Here is a 23216-nt window from a genome sequence, read left to right as displayed (position 1 = left end):
GGAAACCGAGACCATAGCTCCCTGCACTGTGGGGCCTCAGGCTACTTTTGCATGGTGGCTCACCCTGAATTCATGGGGTGAGAGATTTTCGGTTTGATTACATGCCTGTTGAATATTCATTTGTCTAATCTTACTATTTATGCTACCATGTCAATTTTTTCAAAAGGGAGAAAAATAAGTTTTTTTGGTAAAAATTCTTCACTTGGGGATATAAATCAGTTTATAACAACCATCACAGAAACAAAAGACTGGCACAGATTGGTTTCCCATACCCGTCACCTGTTCATTAGGTAAAACCTGTCATTAGACTGACAGACATTCCTGGGTGAGAAGCAGCAATCCTGGCGCCTTGGGCTGAGTGCTCCTTCCAGGGAGCTGTCGGCACAGGTGTGTCCCTCAGGTTGGACAGGAAGGGGGAGCTCCTCCTCCCTGACAGCCCCTGAGGTCTCCAGTCCCTAAGGCAGGTGACGCTCAACACAAGGAAATAAATATCTTACTCAACTCCCAAACATTTTTGGGGTTCAAACATGAGAGGATCCTCTACATGGTCACAAGGGGGACCTTTTTAAGCTCACTGAAGAGCGACTGTTTTGTTGCCACAGCATCTCATGGGGCCCCCTTATGAGGAAGAGTTCAGTAAAGGAACAGCCAGGTCTCTTGCTGAGCAATCAACTTGCTTCTACATTGTCCATACGGAAGCTGTCCTGGCCCAGGACCGAATCCGAAGTCCCCTTCGCCCTTGGCTGTACCCTGCTTTCCTATTTTTTCATTCACTCTTATTTTTTCACTTCCTTTTTTGTTACATGTACTTTGGAGCTACCTTAAATCTTTCTGGAACAGGTGAAATAGAAATGAATAAATGGTCAGACATCTAAACATCTAAAACAAAATTCTAAGAAAGAAAAGGTAGGATGCCATCATTTGGGACTAAAATAGAAGACTTTTCAGGAGAGATAAGATATTCTTAACGCTTTGCAGTCGTACTAAATTTGGACATGGGTGTCGTACTGGTCGGAATTAAGAGCTTTCAGAGAAATTATGAACTGATACATGAATGAATAGAGTTAAGATTCGTACGGTTCCTTGCTGTGGTGGCTGAGAGCAGACATACGACCGGAACGGTAAAAAAGCTTTGGTGGCTGAGAGTAGACATACGACCGGAACGGTAAAAAAGCTTTGGTGGCTGAGAGTAGACATATGACCGCAAAGGGTTAAAAAGAAAACTAATGGCCACTGAGTTCTGACAAGAAAATTTAGGAGTGGCGTTTGGGGCAGAATCTAGAGAAATCCACATGGTCCTGAAGAGAGCTCTCCCAGGACAGAGCAGCGTAAAGGAACATAACTGAAGGGGATGCAGATGTTAGAGCATCGCCAGGAAAGCTGAGCCGGCATTTGCAGAAAGAACAATTAGAAAGTGGCTTAAAGTTATGTGTAGAGAGAGAAGAGTAAGAATGAAGGCTCCCATTGCTCAGGGCTGATGACAAAGACCAGGGCTCAGCAAATTTCTTCTGTAAAGGGACAGACAGTAGACACTTCAGGTTTAGTGGGTCTCATGGTCTGTCACACTCAACTCTGCCACTGTTGTATGAAAGCAGCTAAGGAATGCGCATGGATGTGTTCTAATAAAACTTTATTTAGCCCCAGCCGAGTGGCTTGGTTGGTTGGAGCACTGTCCCGTACAGCAAAAGGTTGCGGGACTAATTCCTAGTCAGGGCACATATCCAGGGGGAGAGTATGGGAAAGAACCAATAGATGTTTCTTTCTCACATTGACGTTTCTCTCTCCCCTACCTCTCTAAAACCAATAAAATCATATTCTCGGGTGAAGATTAAAAAACTATTTATGAACACTGAAATATGACTTTCAAATAATTTTATATCACTAAATATTTTTTATGTTTCTTCAACTATTTAAAAATATGAAACCCTCCCTAGCTCAGAGAGAGAAGGTGATCACAGAGGCCTGCAAGGCTTATGGGAACCCGCCAAATTAACAACAGGCCTGCTTTGTTTATTACAAAAGCGACACATGCTATCATACAAAAGTGAGACACAGCAAAGAAGCAAACAGAATCAAAGAGCAGGAAAGTCCAGCGACAACCCCTGTGAACACCTTGGCATGTACCTTTCCAGATATCTACCTATTAACAAGATCACACATTGCTCATTATGGTTTGTGACTTAATATTTATGCACATCTTTTAACCTAAATCATCACTTTTTGATGCCTGAAAAGTTAAGGTTATTATACAGATGTTTCATAATTTAACTGTTTGCCTCTATTTTAGGTATTTAGGAAATCCTTCCACCCCTACCCCCTTTTTAGGGTATTATTATTGTTGTTATTTTTTGTTAATCCTCACCCAAGGATTTTTTTTTTTTTTTTTTTTTTAGAGAGAGTGGAAGGGTGAAGGGGAGAGAGAGGAGAGAGAGAAACACTGCTGTGAGAGAGACACATCGATTGATTGCCTCCTGCATGTACCCCGACCAGGGCCAGGGACTGAGCATGCAACCCCAAGGTACGTGCCCTTGACGGGAATCAAACCCTTGATCCTTCCATTGTAGGCCAACACTCTAACCACTGAGCCAAACCAGATTGGGGGGGGGCGTTTTTGTTTGTTTGTTTGTTTTTTAAACAGCAGTGCTCATCCTTGTGGATAAGCCTTTTTACATACTATAATATTTTCTAGAAGAAATTCCCAGAAGACGAAGTGCGAGGATCGATGGCATGCTTCTTGCCATTTTGATTAGGATACATGATGGCAGAGCAAAGGGCATAGCTTCTCAGGGTTTCAGCACTGGGCCGGCAGAATTTCCTTACACCACTCTGGACACAAGAGAAAACCACTGGCTGGACCATGTAGAACAGTTGTATCCCAAAAGGCTGGATGGATATGAACATGCAGGAAGACAGAGCCCAGCCACACGAGGGAGGACCTCGAAGACATGGAATGAGTTTATGGGAGGTGATGACCCCAGACCTGGAGATGTTTGAGCAGCAAATCAGGATGATCATCTGCCCCAGAGGTCACAGAGGGCACTCCAGGGCAAGGTAGGCACTGAGCTAAATGCTTTCCTCCTCCCTCCCTCCCTTCCATAAACATTTCATGAGCACCTCTAGTGCTGGGGACAGAGCTACACTTTCCACTGGTTTCTCTAGCAACTCTGAGCAGCATCTTCCCTTTTGCAGGTGTGGCATAGATGTATCAGTGAAAGGTACAGGAGAAGGGATATATTAACAGGTATGCCCTTGGGAAAACATTTAAAAGTAAATACTACTTTAATAACCATACATACAAATTAAATGTGTGCTGCTTTTCCAAATTCTAATTACATTGTTTGGAAATCTACTTATCTTAGGAAGGGCTGCAAACTAATCAAGTATTTTCAGGAATGAACCAGAGCACACCAGGAGTTTGCACCAAAGGCTTAGCCCCTGAGGTCTGCAGTGAGCATGTGCTGGAGCCGTTCGGAAGGAGAACAGTGGATGATTCATTTCATTACCAGCAGAGCTCCAGCTACCGTGGCAACGAACACTGGGCCAGAGAAAGGGCCTGGGGCACACTTTGCCTTGACTGTTTTTGGAATAAACCATTGAAACCTTAACTTCACAATACCAAACTGAGATGTGCCACTCAGTGCCAAATACTGTGCGTATGGGGGAGGGGAGGTATCTGCTCCCTTCCAGCCAGAACAACTCGCAGGCAGCCTGCCGGTGGGTACGCGGGCAGGCTTCCCAGCTGCACCATGGTTGCCCAGTGCTGAGCTTGCAGGCCTTATGGAGCCAGCGGGTCCTGTGGGGTATTTCTGGCAGCATCACAACAAAGCATTCCTGGGCCCTGGCAGAGCAATTTGGTGCCTGCAGCCACCAAGGAGACCCGAGCTGCCTGCTGCTCTGGGCTGCAGCCTCAACTACCTCTGTTTGGAAGATAAAATCGAATTGACTGCCATTTACATAAATGTAACAGGAAGTTTCTGAATGGCTTCCCCTGTGTCTTGAGGCTGTTACCTTGGTATTGCTAAGCTAACAGCTGAAATGAACCCAGACAACACCTCATCAAAGCCAGGGGGCGAGGAAGCAGTGGTCCAGAGGCAGACAAGCGCATTCCTGCCAAACCAGAGGAGATTTCACTCTGTGGGCCCTTTTCTGCAGAAATGTCAACAGCTGGGAAAGCCATCAGAGGACCCAGGTAAGGGGCGGGAGAGCAGCAAACACTCTGCTGGAGAAAGATTTGCAAGCTGGAGGAAAAAGTCATCTGCTTGGACTGAGCCTTCCTTATGTGCATTCGGAACGGGCTCACGCTGCTGGATTTCACAGACCTGCTCTGTGCAGCTCTGCCATGAGGCGCCTGGGGAAATGGTCAGCTCTTCTACAAAATAGGTCATCTTTCCACCTTGTTATGCTCCTTGTCGACTCTGCTGAAATGGCCACAGCACAAAGGCAGTTCTCCCTGGAGGTGCTTTTCTTAGACAAACTGTTCCCTCCACCCTTTGAGAGCCCGGCTCCAGAAAGGAGGGCAGCTGGGGCCGTGGGCTCTGGGAGCATCCCTGTCCTCACCTTTCCCCAGAAGGTGTGCCACCCAGAAACGGAATAACTGGCTTTTGCTTTTACTTCCAAACCTATTAGGGAGTGATCATAACAAGAAAAACTAATACTGACACAAATTATACCATTGTTCTATTCCATCTATTTAGTAACCTGAAATTGCAATTTTTAGAGAAAAGATTATCTTTTAAATAACCGATTCATTATGGTACATGAATGAATGCCATGTTCCCGTATTCCAAATGTCACTCACCATTAAGGGTGCACGCTGGTAAGTGGCACCGATTTGCCACTTGCCCCTTGGACACAGACACCCCGACTGGAGGCCCAGCATAATCGAAGGTGAGTTTGTGGGTTTCCTCGGCTCTTAGCAAGTCACCTGCCCTGCCAGGCACCTAATGAATCTCAATTCTGTAATAAGGCTTGTAAGTTTCCCCTCCCTGGGTGAAGGTGAAAAGGAAACTAGGACTGATGAAGTTCCTGCCAAGGTAACACTATCAATTTCAAGGCCGAGTTCAGAAATCACAGGCTCATACGACGGGAGTGTGATGGGGAGACCACCAGTGTACCCTCTGGCCACAAACCTGGCTTTGAGAAATGAGAAGTGAGGACAGACCTGGATCCAGGAGGGTGCGTGGACCAGGCCTCGGCTCTGTGCTGCCCCCCAGGTCCCCATGGGAAGCCTGCCCTGGATCTGGCAGGTGAACAATGCGGCAACTATTCTCTGAAAACCTCCCTTCAAGCTTGTGAAATCCACACATTGTTTTTCATCATTAGTTTCAAAACATGCAGAGTATTTGGCCCTCCTCTAAGTGCTGCGGTGACACAAAGGAAAGGGGAGGCTTGGCCCCTGCTGGGAACAGGCCCCTTGCAGGGGAAAAAAAGAGGTAAGACAGATGCTACCAGAAGCCAGGAAACGCATCGAGGGAGGCTGTGTGGGACACTACCACTAGCAAGGGCCCCACATACCTGATATGGCATACAGATTGGAGTGCTGGTACTCATAGTCAGCCCGCGTGCTGTTCCTGCCTCGGAAGGTGGCAGGGAGCGTTAGAGAGATGTGCCTGAGAGAGAGACAGGAGAAAAAGGCGATTACATGGTGTATGAAGCGTTCCCCAGGCTCAGAAAGCACCTGATGCTGTCGGCAGCCCACAGCAGCGCAGAGCAGGAGTGGGCGCTCCGGGAGAGCAGGGCTTCTCTATCAGCCTGAGTCCCCCAAGGAATTTAGAAGTTTCCAGACATCAGAAGCCACCTCTTCCATACCAGGAAGGGCATCCAAGCAGAAGAAAGGGTTCCTCCAGCCCACAGCATATCCAAGGTGCTTCAAGGAGATGGGCAACTTAGTGCAGGTCTCTGCCCACCAGGCACAATATACTAATGGGGCCAGAACACTCAGGCTTCGGACATGAGCCTCAGCTGTTCTGCATCCTGGTTCTATTATCCATCCATCAGCTGCCATACCTGCCCCACAGGGCCGCTGAGGATAGCAGCTCAGGAAGGACTTTGTGAATGAAGGTATTGGGTATGGTTACCACGTGAGTCTAGGACACTAAATACCACGGAGGATGGGAATGGTACACTCCTCTGAATGGCTTGTCTGCGTGTTCCCACTCTGGCAGGAGCACACAGTAGGTGTTCAGGAAAACACCTTCGATTGACCAGCATGTCTTTTATGGCACAGGCGTTGGCTATTAAAGCCACAATGCACACAGAGCACAAGTGAGTATTCAACCAAAGCAAGTGATCCATTTGGTGTGGTTGTCAACTGCCTTTAGTAAATGCAGAAAAGAGCAAAATAACAGGAGAAATATTTAAAACCCCACAGGTAAGAGGGAAAAAACAACAAAAATCCCTCTTCCTGGTATGACTGGGGTTGGTTTGAAACAGTTCAGTACCTGAGCTTTGGCCACTCAGTCATTTCCAAAAGGGGGAAAACATCTACTACATGAGAAAGCTTTACGTTCTACACGTTGCCTCTTCCACACAATACATGGGGAATGTCCTAGAATGACTCTTTTACACATGGACACCTGGGAGGAAACATTCTCCCAACAGGGCTTGTCTCCACAAAGCCAGGAGCAAGCAGGAGCCTCCCAGGATGACACAGGTGCCGAGGGCTGTAAAGGCATTTGGTTTGCTGGCTGCAGAGTGAGCACTGACGTCTGTGCCACCGACCAGCCCAGCACACCAAGCCGAAGGGCTTTACTGAGCACCAACTGTGCGCTTAGGGCCGCAGGGGAAGCAGCAGGCACACCACATGGACATGTGTCCATGGGGTGCTCTGCTGTGCATGTAGTGAATGTGCCGGATGCTGACTGAGGGTGCAGGGTGAGCCCTGAAGCTCTCAGGCAACAGGATACAGAGGGGTAGGAACCAATCGCCCTGCCACATGACATGCTCACAGAACAATAAAACTGGGTGCTGAGTGAGCATGAAAGGAAAGAACAGCACACTGAGATAAAGGCAACAGGGTTTCTTGTGACACCTCAGAGGAGGGCAGGAGTTAAAGGAGTAAGAGGGACTACTGGGTAGGTCAGGGAAAGCTGATACTCCGGTGCAGGGTCAGGGTGCACACAGGACACGATGCTGAAAAGACAGGCCAGGGCCAGAGTGGAAAGAGGTTTGGGTTCTGCACCATAAGACGGAGGTTCCCAACTCTGTTCCACCCATCACGGCACAGATGAAGGCATTAGAGTTGCCTGGTGTCTTGCTAACTACACAGATTCGCAGCCCCGACCCTGGGGAGCCGGTTCAGTGGGCCTGGGGTGCAGTCTAGAAATCTATTTTTAACAAGCTCAAGCAGTGACTGAAGACCGGCCAGGTTTGGGAAACCGGAGAGGGTGAGGAGCAGCTGCAGAGGGTTTAAGCAGTTGATCAATGCCTCTGACCACAGCACTTAGTCAATGAAGCTGAGCAAACACAAGAATGAATTATTGACTGTGGTTGTGGTTGAGCAGAGCTAAAATGATGACAGGTGACCCTGCAGAGAGTGCCTGCCATGTGCCAGGCCCTGGGGTGTGCGGGCCCCATGCGTTCTCTAGGGCTCCTCACATTGCCCTACAAGGCAGACACAGGGCCAGCTCTACGACACGTAGGGCTCAGTGCAAGATGAAAATGTGGGGCTCCAGTTCAAATCTGATTAAGAATTTCAAGATGGTGACTGCAGGGCATTAAGCAGGCATGGGGCCCTTCTGAGCACGGGGCACTGTGGGACCACCCTCGCTGCACAGCTGTGAGCTGGCCCTGGGTAGGTGCGGCTCCTGCACCCACTGTACCAATGAGGGAGTTTCCGGGATTTGCAGGGAAGAACTGTGCTTCAGGGCTGCCACACCCTAAGATTTCTGAGCCCTGAAAGCCCTGAAAAGGTGCATCTGATCTAACTAAGTACACCTGTGGTGTTCTGCTCCGGGGCTGGAGGGACTCAGGAAGGCAGGGCATCGGGAGAACTTTGCAGACAGGAGGACCAGGGTGATGGCACAGAGGCCAAGCAGGACTCAGAGGAGAGAACGGGCAGCCCGGCCACTCAGTGGCTGAGCAAGTGCCTGGAACTCGTCAACAGAGATCTGTGGGGGACTCCGCAGAGGCAGGACAGGCAGGGCCCTGCTTTCTCAGAGCTCACTCTGCAGCAGGGGACATGAAAACACCCATAAAGGTACAGAATACTTGCTCACAAATGTGATCACACATGGAAGGCAAGCATGCTAAAGTGCAGCGCATAACTCTGCGCAAGGCTCCCCCAGGACAGAGGACAAAGGACCCGAGTGAGAGTGACTGACATAAGGATGGGCAGGCAGAGAGGAGCAGAGCCCCAGAGGCTGAGGCCTCCTAAGTGGCAGGAAGGGACACTGAGGAGACCTGGAAGGAGGCAGGGCTGGCCAGAGCCTGAAGGCCAGGGAGAGCCTATGGGACCAGGCTGAAGAGGGCTACGGGGCCACAGCACTTAGGGCTCTACAGGAGTTGTAACTTTATCCAGAAACTCCAGCTACAGTGGCTGATGCAAGCGTGGGTGTGGATAGCATTCAGAGCAGAAAGTGGGACAGGCCCCCCGCCAGGGAGCATCAGGGAGCGTCAGGGAGAAGAGTTCCCAGAGCTGCAATAGCTGTTTTTGCATTTTTGCTTCTGTTGTTCCTGAACACAGGGAGGAGGGGACATGGGGACAGGAGGCACATCAAGGTCTCCTGTTAATGAAAATGAACAGTTTGGACCAAGGGACAGATCACCTGTGGTTAAATTGAATGAAAGTCACCTGCTGAAGGAGAAGTGGCCCAGGGGCTCTGCAGTGTCAGATTAGCCTACAAGTGACAGAGGGATAGGAATGGCTCTGTGATCAGCTGGGTCTCAAAGTGAAATGACATTCTAGTCCCCTGCGTCTGATGGGGACGCACCTGCCAGGGCCTGGGCTAGGTTCCTTCACATGTATCACCTTGCCTAATCCCCCCAACAACCTTTTTAGGTAGGAATGATTTATTCATTTAACAGAACAGGACACTGAGGCCCTCGGAGAGAAAAGCAGACATAGCGAAAGCCAGGAATTAAGGAAAAGGTAAGTCCCTGTGTCCCCTGGAGGTGGTTATTATCTGAAAGTTGTCCTAATGTGTTGTCTTGACCATCAGGTATATGGAGTGAGGTTACTCAACCAGGGATGCCGGGTCCATACTGAAGACCCTTTGGAGACTGAGGAGCCAGGGACTCAGTCAGCATCTCTGCCACTTACTAGCTCAGTGAACCTGACAGGTCACAGTCCTTCTAATATGTACAAAGGGAAAAGCAACATACAGATGTGGACAAACCATGCCCCAACCCAGTACCCAGGGAGGCAGAGCAGCGGTAGTGGTTAAGAGCACCGACCCTCAAGTCTGCCCCACAGGTTCCAATCCCAGCACCACCACTGGGAGCTGGGTGCCCTTCAGTGAGGTGTGCTGCCCCTCAGTACACACCTTGCTACATACGAGGAGGCATAGCAGACAGCACAGAACCAGGTCTGTGGTGAGCAAAGAGAAGTATAATTCCTAGTATAATTCCACGTGTGACGCCTATCCTAATTCTCCCCATTATTCCTGCCATCCCCGGCATAATTTTAGAGTCCTGCTCATGAGGGCCTCAGTACAGGGCCACTGCAGATCCCTCTGGTGCCCTCTCTCTGCGTCAGAATGAAATCCAAGCTGCTCACGGTTGCAAGGTCCTGCCAGTCTTCGTTAGCCCTCCTCTCTGGTCCTGTCCAGTCCATGCACTCACATCTTCCAACCTTACTGGCTGCTTTTTGTCTCTTTCCTCTCACTCTCATTTCTACCTCGGGGCCTTCGCACTGCTATTCCCTCTGCCTGCAAGACTCTTCCCTCAGTTCTCCAGAAGCTGGGTTCTCCTCCTCAGACAGGCCACCCCTCAGATTTCTGCCCTGGTCACCCATCTGAGGAAGCACCCCACCTTGTCTTGTCTCCCTCATGATCCCTCTCCTTTCTGAAGAGCCCTTCCCAGTCTACAGGATTGTCTGATCTGTCTACGTATCACCAGAACACAGTCTGTGTTCCACTTTCTCTTCCCACCATCTCCCCAGTGCCTAGAACAGTGCCCGCCACATAGGGGGCACTTAAAAATGTTAGGGAGACCTCTTAATGTTATCTAACACTTGTTAAGTGGATAAATGAATCTGATTCTTGTGATCAGAGATAATCCTGGGAAACTTACAGGAAGGCCCCCCCACTTATCTCCTTCTCACCACTGGCACTGGGCTGGTTAACAGTTTGAAAAATGCAATCATTTTTGGTTCATGGATATTTTTACATAAACAGTAAATATATTCATCATGACACTGCTTATAAAGCAAAAAACTGGAATAAAGTGAAATATCAAATATTGGGAATTGGTTAAAAATGATACAAATTATGGTCTGAGAAAATATTTTACACTCATTGAAAATATTTTAGAAGACGGTAATGGTAGAACCCATCTCTATTCCCATAGCATCTAGGGAGAAAAGGTAGATAAAATCTTTACTTTTATACTTGCAACTATAATTGGCTAAGCCAACACTCTTTAGTTTCTTTCCCATCACATGACCATCTAAGAGTCTAAAGGAATGTCCCACCCAAGACACTGGGCAGTACTAGAAGAGAAACAGGAAGAAGTCTCAGGAAACCAGCTCTGCCTTGCGTGGCACCTAGAGATGACCTTCTGGGACCATCCCCAGCAGGTCTTGGACCACTGCAATAAGGGGCTGACCATCAGAGGCCAACGATTTCTGCCACTTGACTCAAGTGATGAATTATTATTCTAAAATCCGCTTGGTAACTGGAGAATTCTAACTAGGACAGCTCCTAAATGCTGGGGGCCCTACTCAGAGTTCCTCTCTGTCACCCGCCCATGGGCTGCCCAGAGGAGACCAGGCACACCCTGCTGAGCGACCACGTCTCTCTGCAGGAGGGACGGGCTGTCCCGTAACAAACAGGTCAGCATCCCATGAGCTGCCTACAGGGGCTGCAGCTAAACAGATGCTGAGGGAAATTTCAGTTCCCCCCAAGTCAGTGGCAGGCACCTAATTCAATTAACACAGCCACCAAGCTGCAGACGGCTCCACATAGAAGCCCTTCAGCTACCGAATACACTTTACTACGTGATAATAGTTGCCGGCACGATTTATTTCCTCTGACGGGATTCTGCTTTTTCCTTGTTAACTTAAATCTGTATTTTCTAGTGCTGATTCCAGGTCTGTGTGAATTTTTAAAATGTGACCATTAATCTTCTGGACCCAGTAGCCACATATAACGAGGGTGGCTCTGCCCAGGCATCAGCAATGGCCGCTGTCCCTCAAACTGTCAGAGGGCAGCATCAAGCACACTCGTGGTTAGAGACAGATGTCACTGTTATCTCCCCCCGCACACACACACGTGTGCAACCCAAACAAACTCTGTGACGTGAAATGACAACTCCCATTCTGTTTCCTGGGCTGATGGATGTACAAACCTCCTTCCTGGGCAGGAGTTTTCAGCATATGCCCCAGGGACCCCTGAGGGTTCCCGAGACTCTTTCAGAGAGCCCACAGGCCACGGCTTTTTCATAATAACACTAAGACATCGCTGGCCTTTCACTCTCATCCTCTCAAGCAGACAGAATTTTCCAGAAGCTTCGTGACATGATGGTGTCACTGCTCTGAAGTCTGCTTGTGTATTCTTGTGTTTTCCACTTTTCAATTTTAATTTCTAATAAGGTAACTAAGGATAAGCACAGCCCACACAAGCATAGCTCTATGGAATCCTGTTATTAAGAATATAATATTCTTAGAGCAGAAAGTTTGAAAGCCACTGTTCTCGGACAGTGTGTTAAATGTGGCTGCAGAAGACAGGTGTGAGGCTCCAAGACATGCAAGGGTTTTGCTTTTGCCTACAGGTCATTTGCCTGAACCAGTGCCAGGGCGAAAGGCAGAGCAGGGATAAAAATATGAAAATGGCCTGAGAGATTCCTGGCCTACTCCAGAGAAGAGAAAAGGGAAGGGTAAAATCACAAGTCCAGAGGCCCAGGGTTTGATACTTTTGTTTAAATACATCTTGATTGGAAATGCACGGCAGGGCAGGATAGCAGCATTGTCTAGACAGCTAGCCAGTGAGGAGTAGCCCAGGTGATTCAATGGGAAAAGGGTAATCTTTTCAATAAATGATGCTGGAACAACTGGGTAGCCACATGAAGAAAAAAAAAATGAAGCTTGATGCTTACCTCACACCATATATACACACATATATAAAAAATGACTCAAGAGATTCAAGGGGCTAATCTAGAAGAGAGAAGGGACTGAGTAAATGATTAAGCCCAGAAGGCCTACAGTTTGATACTCTTTATTTAAATGCATCTTGATTTAATAGGTATAGCATGACCTCTTCTAGAAGAAGACACAGGAGATGATCTCTCTGACCTTAGGTTTGGCAAAGATTTCTTAAAAGGACACAAAAAAGCACAAACTAGACAAGCTCATCAAATTATACTTTAAATATGTGCAGTTCATCCTACATTGAGTATACTTTAATAAATACTTTCCTGATCTAAAGATACTTTAAAAACACCCTAAATAAAGAAGACAATAGGGTTCACAGTACTGCAGAAAAGGACTGAACGGAGAGCCACAGCGAGAAGCATCCCACCAGTGGTGACTCCAGACTCTTCCTCCATCAAACTAACTGCCTGGAGATCATGGAGCCACAGAATTTGGACAATGGGAAAGAAAGTCGTGAATCAGAAATCTTTTACTCCTCCAAGTTGTCTTTCATTTGTGAAGATGACAACACAAAAAGACCATTTATGTCCCTTTCTCGGAAAGAAATACATTTAACAGGCTCCAGATGATTCAGAACTAAGATTTCAGAATAGGGAGGTGATGGGACAAAAGGGCCTGCAATGACTCTTTCCCTGTGGGCATCTCACCTGAGGAAATAGTAAAATAACAGTAGCTGACACTGCATGGCAGGGCTTACCCTTCACGCACATCATGCACTCCCCACCCGGATCCTACAAGGAAGTGCAGAGATCCTCTCTCTTTGACTCTCTTTGACAGATGGTCTCAGAGAGGTTCAGCAGCTTGCTTAAGGGGGCACAGCCTTGAACTTGAACCCCAAAGGGGAAAATGACAAAATTCAGCTCTGAATCACGATGCAAATAACATTATGTCTAATTCAGAATCTCTGGCAGACATAAATGATGTTTACAGGTTTTCCGCGTGGGACTGTGGGACGGTGTTTATGATACGGTTCTGAGCGAGGGACTTGGGACAACCATATGGGGAGGGTGATCTGGGCAGAAGAGGCAGGAACTGGATCCTTGGGCAGTGCTTATTAAGAGCAATGGACAGGCGAAATGGTCATATAAAACAAAACTAGGACAGAACAAGGAGAAAGAATGAGCCCGACATCTCTCCATCAACGTGGACAATCTCAAAGAACAGCCATTAGGTCAAAAAAAGAAAAAAGGAGAAAGCCCCACCAAGTTGCAGAATGACATATAGTATGTAAGTACCACACAAACAATAAATTTCTGGGGTTACACATGTACATATATACCACAACACAAGCAGGACCTGAAGGCTATGCCCCTCAGCAGGCATGTCCCGTGCTAGAGGTAGGGCTGTGTTAGGAACAGTGCTCATGGTGTGACCAGCGAAGTCTCTGACATGAAAGTGTGAGTTCCATATTCTTTTATGTGTTCATTTTTTTCAATGAGAACCGATTTTTCTATTTATCAGGAAAAAAAGAAGATGGCAAGACTAGGAGGAGAAATCTTCTCAAAGTTGCCGGAGGCATTAGAAGAGCATGTACAGGAAAGCATCCAGCTCTTGGTGCTAAAGGTACATCTTGTTCTCTGGATAAACGTGTCTACTGGTGGACAAGGACCAGGGGTAACGTACAAAGGAAAGTCACAGAATGGGGCTGGGGGAGGAATATGCGAAAGCCACCATAATGAGTTAAGGTGGCCAGCAGGAGAGAGACCACGGCAAGTGGCTAAATGAAATGCCACTCTATTCCTGCACACCACCACTGGGAAGAAGTCATCTGTGACGTCCAGCTTCTGTGCCAGGTGTGAGGACGTGCTTAATGAATGCCGTTTAATGAAGAAAAAGGCTCTTATAAAACACCTGGCACAGGCGGAGTGAGGGAGTCACAGGAAAGGGGCCTCTGCCACACCTGCTGGCATTTTAATAAGCACCTTCTCCAGCATCAGCTCTCCAAGGCTGGTCAGTGGTGTCAGAACCAGGTCCCTGACCATTGCCCACATGCGCTGACAGTTTAGGGAAGCTTATTTCTTAAGGACCATATGCTCAGGTATTGGATCACCCTGGAAGGTAATTAAAATGAATCAATTCCCCCCAAAAGGGTGTGACCAGCACCCTCCTCAAAGACTTCACAGCCAGGAGTCCTGTCCCAGGTCCCTGCGCTTCCACACTGGGATTCTGAGTCCCGATTCAGATCTCTGAAGACCCAGAGATACAAGAAAACCTTGCAATTTTTCTTCTTTTAACTTGGTTCCACTAAAACAGAAACTCTGTGATTTTAATGGCCCTAAAATATTTTTAAATGTGGCAATTTTTCTTTTCTCATTGATTTTGGAGCCAGCCTCAAGAAGAAATCTCCATGTGCAAACTTTGTTATCATTTCTCATGGTCTGATGAAACATGTTTTGTTTTGTTTTGTAACTGACATCAGGAAAATCAAGTGAGGTTTTATAAAACTTAAAACAGACCTATTTCCTCTACAATGATATTCATGAGCTCATAAACTTTCTATGCCCAGATCTGAAACTTAATTCCAAATATACCCAGTGAAATGATGCCCTGCAAAGGAGATAGGCCATGGTATCAATAGGTACACGAAGCTGCTATAATTAGATGCTGTGCCTGGTTCAGTCCACTAAGTTTTAATTGAGCTCCTACTATATGCCAAGCACTGTGTTTGGCACTGAGATAGTTTTAAAAACCAAATGATAAATGTGTATTACCAGGAGAAAGAAGCCAACTGAAAAGGCTATGGACTGTATGATTCCAACTATATCACATTCTGGAAAAGGCAAAACTACAGAGACAGTCAAAGATGAGCGGTTGCCAGAGGGGCCGAGAGAGATGAAGAGGCAGAGCACAGAGGATTTTTAGGGCAGTGAAAATACTCTGGATGGCACTGTAATGGCAGTCATACGTCATTACACAGTTGTCCAAACCCACAGAACATGCAACACCAAGAGTGAACCCTGAGGTGAACCATGAACTTTGGGAGATGATGTGTCAATGCAGGTTCATCCTCGATTGACAGACAAAAGCACCCTTCTGGTGAATGACGCTGATAACGGGACCAGAGGTACATGTGGAATCTCCGTACCTTCCTCTCAATTTTGCTGTAAACCTAACACTTCTCTAAAAGAATGAAACATGAAAACAAAAATAAAAAAGCCAAAACAAATACAAAATGAAAATAAAACGCCAAATGAGGCCCATATCTTTCCTTCTTTAGGAAAGTGAACTGAAACACACATATAAATCCCCCAAATTATGAAGTAAAAAGCTCTAAATGTCAGAAGATATGCAAATAAAAGACTACAAGGTTATATGCTTTAATTTTAAAACAATGGCATAAAACAAAACACACACCTGTTGAGCACCTACCACGCACCAGGCGCTCCACTAGGCCCTGGGAAGTGTCCAGGGACATGGGAGCTGTGGTCCCACCTGCTGAGAGGAAAGGACGCAGCAGGGAAGAAAAGGCCTGAGCAATGAAACAGTAACTCAAGAGTCAAGGCACACCTAAGAGATGTCACGAAGATACAGGCCACGAAGGCTTCTGGGGTCAGAGAAATGAGAGAGAACTTCTGGCTCGGGTGGTCGCCAGTGGCTTTCTGGAGGAGGGGGGCCCTGAAGGCTCTGCTCCTGTAACCACCTGTTACTATGACAGTTACTACTCACTGAGCACCTGTACTATTCTTTTTTTTTTTAATCCTCACCGGAGGATATTTTTTTTTTTTTTACTGATTTTTGTTTTCAGAGAGAGAGGAAGGGGGAGAGGGAGAAACGTGAGAGAGAAACATCGATCAGTTGCCTCCCTCACACGTCCCAACCAGATTATCGAACCTACAACCTAGGTAGTTGTCCTGATAAGAATTAAACCTGCCACTTTTTGGTGTCTGGGACGACGCTCCAACCAACCGAGTCACCCGGCCAGGCCGCACTTGCACTATTCTTCATGCTTTACTCTCACATCTAATCATCTCGACCCAGCAAGGTAAGTTTTGTTCTACAGATGGGGGGAATGGGGTTCAGAGAGGTTAGGAAACATGTCCAAGGCCACAGAGCTAAGGAAATTGGTTGTGCTAGGATTTGAGTTTATGCTTTTTCCACGATGCCATGTTCCTTTGCCGAGACGACACCAGCACAGAGTAAGTACAAATGCAGACTTGTTCATTTTCCATTCGAGCAGCCCATTTGCCATGATCACTATAACTTCAACCTACCAACCTGCCTGTATAATGAGTTTTCCTCATGGGCAACACAGACACACATGCACCCCCCTCAAACAAACCCCTCCGCAATGGACAAGGAAAAGAAAGCTGCCAGGAAGACTGAGGAAATCACAATTCCAAACTCCCCAAGTTCCTCCATGCAGAGCTTTAAAGTATGTGCAGTTCCACAGCATATGGCAAATCAATTACTAGTTTAAATCTTAAAACACAAACATGGCAAGTGTGGTGCAGAAATAATCAAGAGCAACGGCTTGGTTTAGATTACAGTGAGCCACTAGAGTTTTGAATACAATAAATCATCATTCCAGGCAATGGGAAGCCATATTGACACTTATTCCTAATTTGAATATTTAATTAGGGTGAAGTTCTTCATCAAATTATCACAGAACTGGGAGAAAGCCTGGAAGACTTACGCAATTACTGTCTTAACCTCTTACCAGCTGCTCACCTGTGAGCACAGCGATTCTTGTCCCTGCTCTGCAGGGGAGGACACCTGCGCCCACAAGCTGACCTGTGACACTCGGAGCAGAGTGTTGGTGACTGAAGCTACCGCTGAGGCAGAAAGGAGACAAATGGTGGCAACAGAAAGGTCTAAGAGTGTAGACTGCTTGTGCCTGGACTACGTTCCAGACAGAAAGCACATGCACGAGTGCCCACTGTGTGCCTGGCATGGCACTGCCATATAGCCTCCATTAAGTTCTCTCAATAGTCCTGCAAAGAAGGTGTTCTCATCCCCATTTTATAAAAGAGGAAACTGAGGCTCAGAGTAGCAATATAACTTGCTCAAGGTAACAGTGGCGGTGCTGTAAAGCTGGCGAAGTCACTCATCACACACCCCCCCGCCCACACACACACCCCTGTCCTCACCAAAAATAATGACAAAGAGAACACTTAAAGGTCAATAAAAACATATTCAAAGCTGTATTTTGGATATTCAGCATTGTACAAATAAATTGGAGGGGGGCAACCAAAATCCAGGCTTCCTCAACCAGCACACTAGAATTTAACTCTTGAATTCAAAATGCACCATTGAGCTCCCCAAGCAGTGGAGTCACAGGGTGCCGTGGGGAGAGGGGAGAGGCAGCAGGCTCAAGGGTACTCCTGGTCCAGCCACCTTGACACAAGGTGTGGCTGTCCAGACCCTGGCAGAGGTAGGCACCATCGGAACACCGCTGGTGTCCAAAGGGAGAAGAGCATCAGTAACGGGACAAGAAAATGTGACTTTATTTTTCTTTTTTCTAAATGGTTAACAGCTCAACAATAGCATTTATAACTCCGTGTCAGTTTAGACAATAGATAACATTTCCTTCAAGTCCTCTTTTTCACTCTACGAGGACTTTTATTGACATTTCATAGAGGCCCTGTGATGCTGCATGGCCAAGAATAACCCATTTTTCCACGCAGTCTCCCTCAGGCCCCCAGGACAGGACCAAAGGCTGCCTTTGCACACTGCACTCGGCCATGGTAGGTGTAAAGCCCTTCTCCTCCCAGACCCCACTGAGAAGCCAAGAATGAGGGACATCCTGATAGTTTCAGATTAGCAATTTTCTCTTAAAAGCTTGAGATGGGTGCAATTACTCTCTTTTGGAAATTGTCGAAGCTCTATTTGCAATGGCCACTTTTAGCAGGAAGCCGATCACCGGACAGAAAGAGCAGCCCACACAGCCCCGGGCTCGGCCCCCGCCTGGGCTGGGCTGGCCGGGGGCGACCCAGGATCCAGCAGCCCTGCTCCAAGCCTGCTCGTTGCTGGAGCAAATGGCATCAGGAACTTTGAAACTTTCCTTTGTATATTACATTAATCCATATAAGAAAATCTCTTTTAATGAGGAGTGATGTAGTTACAAACTCTCCAGAGCCATAATTAGAGCAAACTAATTGAAGTTGTGTTTTGACACACTTTCCAAATTCACGGGCGCCGATGACATATTCACAACACTGCTGCCGCACAACCATGGCGACGACAAAATCATTAGGCTAATAACACTTATTTGCATTCTTATCATGCCGGCAGCTCTCCCTTAAATACTGTTTCTACTATTGCTCCTTTGCTGTAAGTTTCCACTGAAAGATATTAACAGTAATTATTAGTACTTTAGTGGAATTTCCATGTTAAGGATAACAGAGTGCATTAACATGTACACTGAATGCCAATTCTTTTTCTTAACCACCACTGGAAGGTTGGGGGCTCTTCCTCAGCCGCCCCCTCAGCCTGAGGGGGACGACAGCACTTCAGCTTCATTTAGGACCATGGCTCAGAGCCCATGCCCAGTGGAAACTGAAGTCAGGGTTTCTGGACTATTCTGTCTCAAAATGTTTGACAAGAAAAATCTTTTCTTAAGTACATTAAAATGAAAGTTAAGGAGAAATTTTTTCCAAGCAGTTAAAAAAAATCAACAATTTACAACACGGACTTTGGTAATAACACTAATGAATTCCAGGAGGACGTGCGTTAGCCACTCTGTCGCTCCCTCCTGGTGATTAAAGACAGACTTGGAACCAGGACGTGAGAAAGGCTGGTGGGGGTGGGGAGTCTGGACCTGTCCCTCCGGAGGCCGTTTGCCACCAACAAGGCCAATTTTTTGGATGCTTAACTCAGACACTCGCACACAGAGAGAGGAAGACTCGACAGTTCTAAATAATGGTTATTAATAACTCCCTCTTCCAAAGTGACAAATTACGTCTGAAATTTAGAATCGAAGCTGAAGAGCGAACAGAACACAAGAGAAAATGCCAGTGGGCTCCCCACATAGGAGAAGGCAGGGCCCCGGGAAACAATCAAGGTCAAGGCAGTGACCACAGCCACTCCTCCCTAAGGTGGCCCCCAGCAGTTGGTGACTAAGGGCGGTGAAAGCGCTCTGGTCTCACTTCACAGTGGAGAGGGTAAATGCAGGTGCCCGGCAAGAGAGGCCAGGCCCGGGCCAGCTGTGCCTCTCCCGTGTGCTGGGCATCATGCCTCTTCCCAGCGTCCCCCATCAGAGTCTTGGGCTGGGCTAGACAGTCGCTCAGATTCTGGGCTTCTACAAATATCTTGGGATTGAGAAAAACCACTACCACATTTCCCATTCATAATTCAGGAGAAAACGGGGGGCCAATGATTGCACTGTATTAACTAAAAATGCGCACTAGTGTTGAATTCGAACTATTCAAGTTTCAGGATGGATGTCTAATCAACCCGGGAAGATGTGGGTAAGCAAAGAAAATGCTTTCTTAGAAAAATGCCAAGGACTGTACTCCTTGAAAGCTTGGGAGTTTTTGGTTCCTTAAATTACCATCCTTGTACCAATCTGCTATTTTTCAAGTCACTGATTACTTTAAAAAAAAAAGGAAACTAAGTTTCATAGCTGCAGCAACACTCCAAATCATGGCATTTATTCACTACGTTTAAGTTTTATTACACTTGAACCCTGCAATGCCAAAACACCTACCTCCCGTATAAAAGAAATGAAGAAAAAAAGCCAAGTCTGGGGCCGCGGGCACCGCACTTCCATTCCAGATGATCTGGTCTAATCTTATAAACTGAAATATTTAAAGAGTCTCTAAACCTCCCTGACCCTACTTTTAAAAACAAGGAACATATGGGCACAGCTAGCTTTTCATCTTCTTCCAGCCTACTAAAATATCCGCTTTTCCAAAATCCAGGAGGACTGAGGCTGCCAAACTCAGATTCATAAAAGGCTGCGTGCGTGAGAGCGTGGGGCAGGCAGTGAACGTGCGGACTGAAAACAGCAAACTGTAACAAAGGCCTAGGGCACCACTCTCCTCCTCCTTGCCCATTTCCCAAATCTGGGGAACACAATTTGTTTAGCAAACTAAAGCAATGGCTAATAGAGATGGAGTGTGGGCCACAGTCTGGAATAGTTCACGGCCATGTTTGATGCCCAGCGGGTGCCCGCTGGGTGCAGCGTGCTCTGAGGCAGAGTCCCCAAATTCAGGAATCCCGAGGCTCCTTGGAGGTGGGAGGATGCAAGGGTGGGGACTGGGTTCCAATCCTGCCTCCTCTAAGTCCTAACGCTTGGCCCTTGGGTAAGTCGGCCACCATCTCTCCAAGCTCCAGTCTCCTCATTTGTTAAGATGAGGACCCTATGACTCACCGCACTGCATGGTTATAACGATTAATACAACATACATAAAATGCTTACATGAGGCCTGGCACGAGATGCTAAAAAAATTGTAGCTGAAACAATAATGATGATGATAACTGTATTTGTTCTCATAATAATAATTAATATTATTATTCAACTGGAAATAAAACATCTGCTGCTCAAGTTCAATGGTGCCTTTCCATGGGCAGAGGCCCAGCCCAAATAAATATGAAGGGCCTTTGAAAAGTTACTGTAAGCAAAGGATTTTTGTTAAATATCCAAATTAATAATTGAAACCCTGCTTTGAAATATAATGGCATGGGGGGGAGAGGGAAGCTGGTCAAGTCCCGGGAAATATCACTTGTTTAACACCCATTTTTACTTCGTTTGGCAGCTGGATTTACACTGAGACACTCAGGTGAAATATTCCATAGAGCTAGCTACCTGCAAATCGACTGTCAGCTTCCACTCTGATAAAAGGTAAAATGTCCTCCTCTAAATGGTCTGGTTCGCAAAGCTGACCCTGAAGTGAGCTGATAAATCTGCTCTGACACACGGAGAACTGTTTTCATAATCCTGAAAAAGGCCTTTCTCCAAACCCTGGGGCTCAAGCCCACTGCACACAGAGCCCCACACACCTGAGAACCAGGCACGGGAGGAAATCACTCCACGTTTATAGCCTGCTCTTCAGGACGAGAGGCACACTTAACCACGAGAATCACCAAGAAATATCAGACACTCACAGAGTCACAAAAATCACGCAGATAACACACAAGCAGCAAATCCCTCGTCAGAATCTGACATGTGAGGGGAGAGCAGAGGAGGCCAGCTCAGAGGTGGGCGCTGTATTGACAAATAGTCAATTCTTCATTAAATAGAAGCTCTGACTTCCCAAGAAGCCACATTAAACATTAATATCAGAAAGTGTATTGCTTGGCCTAAACTCATCATTCCTGCCTAACACCACCAAACTGCGTTCTGATGAAATTTCGCCTTCAACGGTCTTCTGACACCACAACCGAGTTTGATCCTGTTACAAAAGCAGTCGCAGCTGTGTGTGTGCCACGAGCACTCTAAAGAGTCAGATAACCTTATTCTGTAGCCCTCTGTCACACCACTCTGCTAATCACCAGAACAAATCAAACTAGGTGCAACCTTGCCTAATTGTGGGCTCTGACGCCATGAGAGGGTCTGAGGGTCCGAAACAGCGGGACCCTGTCGTGTAAGGCTGCACAGGTCTTCCTTGGTCATCATCTAACACTCCAGGGGACTGGGCCCCAGCCAATGTTTGCATGTCTCCCTAAGAGAGTGGGAATGCAGACAGCTTCAGGGGCTTCTGACCAGAGGCACACAGGGAAGACGAGCTCCCCCACCCCCACATGCTCACTCTGGGATGTCCTCGTCTCCCAGCCACTGCACTCGGGTGGCTGCACCCACCAACAGCCCCGAAGCACATGCTCAGCTCCCTGATGGAACGACTCACCACCAGTGAAGACCCTGTGACCGTAAGCATCAGGCACAGGGACAGTTTGTAACCCAAAGGTAGTTCACCTGCTTGGGTTCAAATTCTCCCCTGACACTTAGCTGTGTGACCCTGGGAGAGGAATTTAACCTGCTTGATCTCAGTTTCCTCATCTTAAAATGGGGGTGATAATAGTACCTGACCTGAAGAGCTATTATTAGGATTAAATGAGTTATTTATAAAGCACTTGGAACAGTGCCCAACACCTAGGAAATGCAGTATAAGTCTCAGCTGGCCGGCTGGCAGAACAGGTGAAAGGAGCGATGGATAATATATGATACCTGGTCTTATGTATCTAAACCATCTTACTTTATATGTGTAATAAGCATTTTCTGAGTGCCTGACATGTGCCAGGCACCTGGGATTCAAAGGTCCCCACATTCTGGGGCCACACATTTTTCACTGAACGCTTACTGTAAGCATCAAATGAGATGATACAGGGGAAGGTACCTGCTAAATCCTGAAGCACAGTGATGCAATGCTACCATCACTTATTTCTCTGTGACTCCCCCTTTCTGGGGCTTTAAAGGAAAAAAAGGAACATGTAGAACCCCTGTTGCCATAAGTCAGCCAATCTAGCAGTGAGGCCAAACACAGACACGCAGCAAGAATGGGCATGTGAAATGCCACACTGTCTGACCAGGCGACTGTGGGAGAGGAAGGGGGAAAGCAAGAGGGCCCAGGATTTCTAGCCAAGGAGCAGGCACCCCAGGTGTGGAGGGGGACAGGCCAGGGCTCGGCATCCTGAAGTCCAGTCTGCCTCTCTTGGAGGGACGGGCACGAGGGGAGGTGTACAGCACTGGCCAGAGCACAGAAACTCCTGGAATGAGGATGACAGGCTCAGGAGCCATGAGGAGACTCACCTGGTAATGTGAGATGATGTGGGAGGTATGTCAGACAACAGGAAGCCCGTGAAGGTTCCCCACAGAAAAAGAACATGTGTATGTTTGAAAACTCCACCAGGATGTCAGGAAACCTAGGACTTTAGAGTTATAGGCAAAGAACATAAAGGTGGGCTAGTTAAATGACACCTGAACCCCACGGAGCCTGACCTCTAACTGACTTAAATTCGCATTCAAGCCCCA

General features: G+C 47.2%; 1 protein-coding gene across 2 annotated transcripts in view; it reads right to left on the bottom strand.

The window, feature by feature from the left end:
- The window catches only part of MVB12B (multivesicular body subunit 12B), a 141754-nt gene that overhangs the window by 61681 nt on the left and 56857 nt on the right, over positions 1-23216 (bottom strand). For both annotated transcript variants that reach the window (XM_087822914.1, XM_087822915.1), the window contains one exon: positions 5515-5609. In XM_087822914.1, coding sequence (XP_087679040.1) covers positions 5515-5609 — 95 coding nt within the window. The remainder of the gene's footprint in view (positions 1-5514; positions 5610-23216) is intronic.

This window comes from Miniopterus natalensis, chromosome 12 (assembly GCF_054644295.1).
Source record: "Miniopterus natalensis isolate mMinNat1 chromosome 12, mMinNat1.hap1, whole genome shotgun sequence".
In the NCBI taxonomy this organism is placed as follows: Eukaryota; Metazoa; Chordata; class Mammalia; order Chiroptera; family Miniopteridae; genus Miniopterus; species Miniopterus natalensis.
This window is presented reverse-complemented; position numbering and strand designations above follow the sequence as displayed.